This window comes from Vombatus ursinus, unplaced genomic scaffold, assembly GCF_900497805.2.
Source record: "Vombatus ursinus unplaced genomic scaffold, bare-nosed wombat genome assembly UNPS02014861.1, whole genome shotgun sequence".
In the NCBI taxonomy this organism is placed as follows: Eukaryota; Metazoa; Chordata; class Mammalia; order Diprotodontia; family Vombatidae; genus Vombatus; species Vombatus ursinus.
The window spans coordinates 3,878,787-3,886,116 of NW_020954639.1; the positions used below are offsets into that span (position 1 = coordinate 3,878,787).

At 40.6% G+C, this 7,330-nt stretch overlaps 1 protein-coding gene across 1 annotated transcript; it reads right to left on the bottom strand.

Annotated features, from left to right (window-relative positions):
* Nucleotides 1-267: 267 nt before the first annotated feature.
* Nucleotides 268-6,983, bottom strand: KLF6 (Kruppel like factor 6). Its single transcript, XM_027841514.1, has 4 exons — nucleotides 6,603-6,983; nucleotides 2,971-3,547; nucleotides 1,295-1,418; nucleotides 268-490 (listed from the first exon to the last, which is right to left on the bottom strand). Exons 1-4 carry the CDS (start codon nucleotides 6,702-6,704, stop codon nucleotides 439-441), a joined length of 855 nt encoding a protein of 284 aa, XP_027697315.1. The 5' UTR covers nucleotides 6,705-6,983; the 3' UTR covers nucleotides 268-438.
* Between the last annotated feature and the right edge of the window lie 347 nt (nucleotides 6,984-7,330).

Below are 7,330 nucleotides of genomic sequence, written 5' to 3' on the forward strand. Positions count from 1 at the left end.
TGGTGGTCGTCCCATCTCATGGTATGTTCCTCACACACAAAACATTCAAACTAACTTTTTCATCTCTCTTGCAGCAAAACTACCACAAGATTAAAAAAAGTATGCCTCATCATACAGTCATGAATAGATCCTCAACATACAGTCAGCCCAATCATTAACATTCTCAGTGCACATGCTCACGGCAAAGGCTTAGGAGCCACTCAGAAGGTTAGGTACCAGTGAATGGGTCCGGGAAAACCCAAACCTCATGCACCACGGTTGCGATGCCACTTCTTACATGACTTTATTAGCCCTCAAAAGACCTTCAAGTTAGAGGTCCTGGAGGCAACTGGGTAGGGTGCAAAATGGCATGCTTTTTGGCTGGGACACGCATCCCTCCTCACAAGGCTGTCTCAACCTTGCAGCCGCTTAGCCCACAGGATTCACCTCTTGACTCATTCAGAGGTGCCTCTTCATGTGAAGGGCCAGGTGATCAGACCTGGAAAAACACCTGCAAAACAAAACAAAAAAAAATAAAATACAGATTTATGCTGCATTCTCTGTGAATCTATAGTGTAATGGTGTCTCTCTATTCCCATTCTAAGAAATCGGAAGAGCACTCTTTGGTTCATAAGAATTTTGTTAAAGGTACACTACATTTCCATTTTATAGGAATGAAGGTTGTAGCTGACCTCTGATTTCTATTTCAGGAAGTCTCAATTTAGTGGTTGAGCACAATGCCCTTAGGGATGTTTGATCTTCATAATTTGGTATAGAGAGCTTTTTTGAAGAGGAAGCCTGCTTTACTATGCCAAAGGGATAGTATCACATGTCTGTGTGAAAATCTTTTGTCAGGCAGCTAGGTGGTGCAGTGGATGTGATCCCCAGTCAAGAAGACAGATAAAAGTTCAAATCCTGCCTCAGATCCTCACTAGCTGTGCGATCCTAGGCAGATCATTTAACCTTTCTCAGCCTCAGTTTCCTCATGTATAAAATGGGGATAATAATAGCCCCTACCTCCCTGGGTGGTTATGAGGAGCAAAAGAAAGTATATGTCAAAAAATGTAATTCTTAAAAGTACTGTATAAATGCTAGCTATCATCATTTATTATTACAATGAAAATGAACAAAATTTTCTTGAGATTTTAATCAGTGAAGACTAGGGCCAATAAAAATACTGCTGGTAATGAAGAATAATAATTATCTTTACGCGTGAAATTTCTTTAAGACAAAAAAAAAAGGATGGGGGGAGGCTTTGTCAGGGTCTTCCACTTAACCCTTGAAGGATTTTTTTGAGGAGTCTCCATTCACATACCTGTCACAGTGAGTACATTTAAAAGGCTTGGCACCCGTGTGCTTTCTGAAATGTCTTGTTAACTCATCGCTTCTTGCAAAACGCCATTCACACCCTTCCCATGAGCATCTGTAAGGCTTTTCTCCTACAAACGAAACACATCATTGGTCAACTGTGACTTCATTGAAACAAAGATGAACACAGCTCAGAACAAAAATACACACCAAGTCCCCAACTCATTTATGACCAAGTTCAGAGCTTCCAAGAACGTGCCTCAGGTACAGAATCCTCAAACAATTATGATTAAGGACAATACTAATTTATGGCAATAGATATTAACAAGCATAATTTCTGGTGACACTCCTTTAGTACTCTAGCAGGGACTTCAAATTTTGGCAAAGTCTATAAATATATATATATATATATATATATATATATATATATATACACACACATATCTATCTATAGATATAGACAGATATAGATATATACAATTACAGTAATGGAAGTTAACATCTACAAGACAATGCCAGACATTGGTGAAATATATCATACGTGATGTACCTGACCCTACATCCCTACACGCTTTCCCCCATGGAATGGGAATGGCCAGTTTTCACTAGATCTTTTTACTTCTCTTGAAAATTCAATTGTATTCACACTCCCAGATAATAACCAAATAACTTAAAAAAAAAACAAAAAACCGTTCCTCAAATCAAGTCATGACCTAGAAGCCATTTGTTAATCAACAGTGCTACCAGGAAATGTCAAATAAAGCATACTACTACTTATGAATAGGATAAAACCCAGACCCTAATGTAATAGATGGACTGGGAATTAGGAAGCTTCTATTGGAGTCTAGCTGTCTCTAACCAGCTGGGTGACCTTGAGTAAGTGGCTTTACTTCCCGGAGACTCAGGTTCCTCATGTATGAAATGAAAGGGTTGGACAAAGTAATTACTAAGGTCTTTTCCTGCTCTCAAAAGTCAGATTTTCATTCTGATTGCTAATGGTGCTAGCCCCTTTCTTCCTTCCTTTTTTTAAGGCACCTTTTATAAATTGGGCTGTATTTAATTTATAATAACATATACTGGAGCGCCCTAGTCAAATAATAAGTGCTTGGCAAATGTGTTTTGATTGGTTGGAGTGCAGTCATGTCAAGCTCTCACATATACTATAAATACACAAGTACAGTATGTCACATCAATACTAATGTACACTATACTGCTAGGAGACCACCTGCTCCTGGGCTCTTTAATTAATTAAAAATGAAGCTAAAAGGAGACAATTTAAGACTTCATCCAATTCTTTTATATGGAGAATGTAATAAGAGGCCCTCAATTAGATGTATGGGAGGTGGGGGGTGGGAGTGGGGGGAGGGGGGAGAGGAGGAGAATGGGAGCAGCAAGGAACAGGCTTGGGCTTCCTGTATGCTCAACTTGAAACCCTGCCATTCCTCCACGACAATCAACCAGTCTTTTCAGAATTTGATTCTGTCCTCAAAAAGATCCAACTCTTTGATGAAAAGAATGAGGAAATGATGTCTTGAATGCTGGTAAACCTCTGGTGTGACTACATCATCTCCCGGGCTCTGGGCTCTCATCCAGAGCTTGTGTAATACAATGACAACATGAAATTCAGGGTATTCCCTATTGGTAACTAGCCTTAACTCCTTTGGTTGACGAGGAGGGACTGACCTGTATGAGTGCGCTGATGTGCTTTGAGATGCGAGCTTTTGGTGTAGACTTTCCGACAGCCATTGAAATGGCACCGGTGGACTCGTCTCCGGCCATCTGGGGAGGCATCACCACTGACCTTCTCACCAGTCTTGCCCACAGTCCCAGTACGAATTTTACCTGGTGAATGCAATTCACCAGGCATACAATTCCACAGTTGAGAGGAAGGTTCTCTGCCCAGTTCCGGGGAAGAAGGAGGAGTGGAAGTGACAGAAGAACTCAAATTTCCTGAATTGGCTAAGACTTCACTTATTGGATCAGAGGTAAATTTAGTAGTAGGTGAAAGTTCCTCAGTGCTGTCAGATGATTCACTGCTCACATCTGAATTTAAGCTGTTGGTCTCTAGGCTCTGGCTGAAACTCTGACTGATTGGACTGTCCTCTTTAGGACTAGAAGAAATTTTCAGTTCTGATTCTTCCTTTTTCTCTCGAGCCAGAATAATTTTGGTCCACAGATCTTCTTGGCTTTCAAATTTAATATCCGATGCTGACACACAGCAGGGTTCACTCTGGAGGTACCGTTCCAACTCTAAGCAGGTCTATGTAAAAATGAAAAAAATTTAAAGTCAGATCAATTTATAAATACTAAAAATGGAAGTGAAAGTAAATTTCAAAAAAAAAAAAAAAACCCATGCAAAAAAAGAAAAACAACCCTGGTACTCTAAAACCAAAATTTAGAATCTTTTTACAATTAAGAAACATTTGGAATGCAGAAAATGGATATTACATTAACTCAGTTTCCAAATACTGGATAACAGTTTAAAAGAAAAGCTAAAAGATGAAACTTGTCTTACTTAGCTTTTCAAATATTAGACTAATGATTCAAATGAGTGATGATCTCTAAGCTGATTTTTATTATTGTTACTAGTTGAAGTTTCTAATGAGTTTCCCAGTAAACTACACATACACAAAACCAGCTTCCCAAACATACACCTGTAACAGGTTTAACCAGATTATCTGTCATTCTAAAGAACTGTCTTTATTAATAAAGGCAAAGTCATTCATCCTACACATGCACCTAGCACACATTCATACAACACAGGACAGAAGCACGCTACTGCATCCAGTGTAGTTTGACAGGCTCACATAAAAATGGAGTTGACTTGTCATAGCACAATACCACATTCTAGTATGGTGGCAGCTAGCTGACAATCTGTATTCCCGGACATCAATGGAGCTGCTGATAAACCACCCATTTCCTGTGTATTAGAGACCTAGGAGACTTTCAAAGAATGTCATTTCTAAGTGCTGGGCCATGCACATAACCATATAACTTCAACTACTTCTATAGTGGTCTGAGACACAGGGAATTTCACCAGCAGGAGAGGAGGAAAAGTTTCAGAATAGCAATATGCTATTGTAAAAAAGATGCAAAAGGGGAAATTACTCTAAGGCCCTGCTGGGAGTCCCACAATGAACAAGAACTTTATCTACTGGCCAAGAGTACAACTGTATGAGTCATCACTCTATTTCTTTCACGCAATGCCAAAGGAGACTTCCTTTTAAAAATCTGACCAACAGCCAAGAAAGTACTCTGTTCAAATATACATGCAGTGTGACATGTACAACGGTTCCCCCCCAACCCCCAACAACCAACCTTTCAAGTGGCTACAACTGCCGAGATCAGCATCCCCTCTCCCCACCATTTCAAACTTTCTAGCCACTGGAAAAAAAATGGTAGGAAACATTTTAGGATTAAAATTGTTTGTTCTTCCCCCTCTCTCATTTCCACTAGGATTAGTTGTATGCATGTCCATATTAGGCTGCCTACCGACAATGCTACTGGTTAAGTTTCTACACCAGATTCTACTCATTTCATCAACATAACTCTCCTATGCAACCCTGTAGCCTTCTAAGCAAAGCCTATCCAAAAACCACACATTTCACTCTAACTGGCTGCCTTAGAAATATGTTATATTATACATTTCTTCTCTTCCCTCCTCCCTCCCCCCCACCTCCCTTCAGACTTGTCACATGCCTAGTGTGAGCAAGCAAGCAAGGGGAAAAGTCATTATATTCTATATACACCTATAATTAGACAAGCTTCGCTATAGTACATATTAAGATACAGCAAAGAAAAAAGACAGCAAAAAATATTTTATTGATCCTTCAAGGAAACAGGAAAGAGCATTTATTGAGATCTTGTTAAACTTTAATAATCTGGCTAATTTAAATTCTCCATTATGTAGATGAGCAATATGGACCAGAATGAAGCTTTCTGTGAGTTTAAATGCCTCTGATGGCTACTGGGAGCCAAGTCTGGCTTTTTGCCCAAATCCCAAATGCCTGAAGGAAACTACTTAGATCAATTTCAATCACGTACTAGGGAGCTGCTTCTTTGAGGAGAAAAAAAAAGGGGGGGGGAGTAAGGGAAGAAAGGATTGCAAACAATTAAACAAGACACGTGAAAGCTGCAACCCTTTGTATTTCATCTTTCTAAATAAGGTTTCTGGTCTTCCAAACCAACAGGAAAATAGGTGATTTGATCATTCACTTAGTGAATAAAGCAAACAAGACAGCCGGGGCTGACAGACAACAACAGATCCTCCATATATATTTAAAGACAATGGAAGAAGTGGGGGAGTCTATTTCGCCTGGAGAAATCCAACCAATCAAGAAAGGGAGAAAAAAAATCAAAATCAAAAACAAAAGCTTAAAAAAAATCCAGTCCCATTAAAACGACAGAAGCCTCCGATCTTCTATGCAAACTAAGACTTGAAGCAATTAGCAGGACAGGCTCACTGTCATATGACTGACAAGTCACTGGTCGTGTAAATAGATTTCTTTTTTTTTTTTTTTTTTCCTTTCGGCTGATCAACAAGAGTAGCCGGTAAGAAAATCAGGCAAAACCTAGGCAAATCTTCCAAATTCCCCGGGGGACGGAAAGAGGGGGAGAAATTTGTTAACGAGATAGGAAATAAGCTGGTAGGTATTTCTACCAGGAAAAACTATAAATTATATATAGTATATATACTCTATGTATTTACATTTTAGAAGTATTCGCACACACATAAACATACACACACACACCCCCCCAAAAAAAGGCAAAACAAAAAACAAACAAACAAAAACAAAAACCCTAAAAAAAAAAAATCCCTTGGCAGTAAAGGCAAGTTCATATGACAAGATCCAGCTGTGGAGTTTGGACCCGATACAAGCACAAAACTTCTGCCAAGGGCTCGGTACGGGGATCTAGCTAACGCAAGGCTGGAAGAGTTTGGCTCTCCGCTCCGATGGTTGCCGCTGAGAAGGTCCAAAATGGCAAAAACACTCTCGGAACAACTGATCTACAGCTCCAGTCTAATGAAAATGACAACTCCCCTTCCGAACGTGAGATGCACTAAAAAAGTGTATTGAAAACAACAGGCATTTGAACAAGATTTAAAAAAAAATAAATCCTAATTTTAAAAAATTTCCCCAAACAACCAAAAAAAATCTATCTATCTATCTATATATACATAGAGATAGGCAGCTTCAATCACACACACTCTTAATTTTTTTTTCCTCCATTCACTCCTTTTTCCTCAGTGCACCGGTGACACTGGGCATTTTTTTTTTTAAACTCTGCGCCTTGTAATGAAAATCCCTATTTACCTGTTGCCAATATTCTTCCAGGGATGGTAAAGCTGAGAAGTAACCAGTGTCATGCACAATCTGGAGTTCCTGGAAGATGCTGCACATTGGGAGAACATCCATGTCTGGTTGGAAAATAAAGTCAATTCTGTTGTAAAAAATAGGGAGGTGTGTGGTCTGTAGTCAGAGAGATTTAAAACTCTCTCCCGAAATCACAAGAGTCAATTCCTGCAGAAGAGGTGAAAGTTTCATGCAAACTCAATTGCACAGCAATTAGAAGCCTCAGATTCTGATTCTCCTGGATCACAGAGACTTGCTCAGGAGCCTACACAATATTTGCAAACACTGAACTGACTGCAAACGTAACCCCTGCAAAACTTCCCTATTCAAACCTCTTCTGCCAGCCTCTTCCCCCCCTCCCTCCTCCTCCACCGCCTCCTCCTCCTCCTCCTCCTTCGGCCTTGGCTCCCCCCACTTCTCCCCTCCCCCCCACGTGATCAGCTCTTGCGCCGGCTCTGCCAGCGGCCCAATCGCTATCTACCCATCCTGGAAGCCGTGCGCCTATGATGTCAGCTTCGACCAGTAGCCACCCGCGGCTCATGGCTGCCCCGCCTGGCGTGACCGAACGTCTCCGTTACGGCCTCCACTATTGGAGTAATTCGAAATTTCCCCAACTCTGATTGGTAGGCGGCCGTGCAGGCTATTTTTAGCAGGGTATATAGGGCACGAGCTCCCGGGCTGCCCGAAGA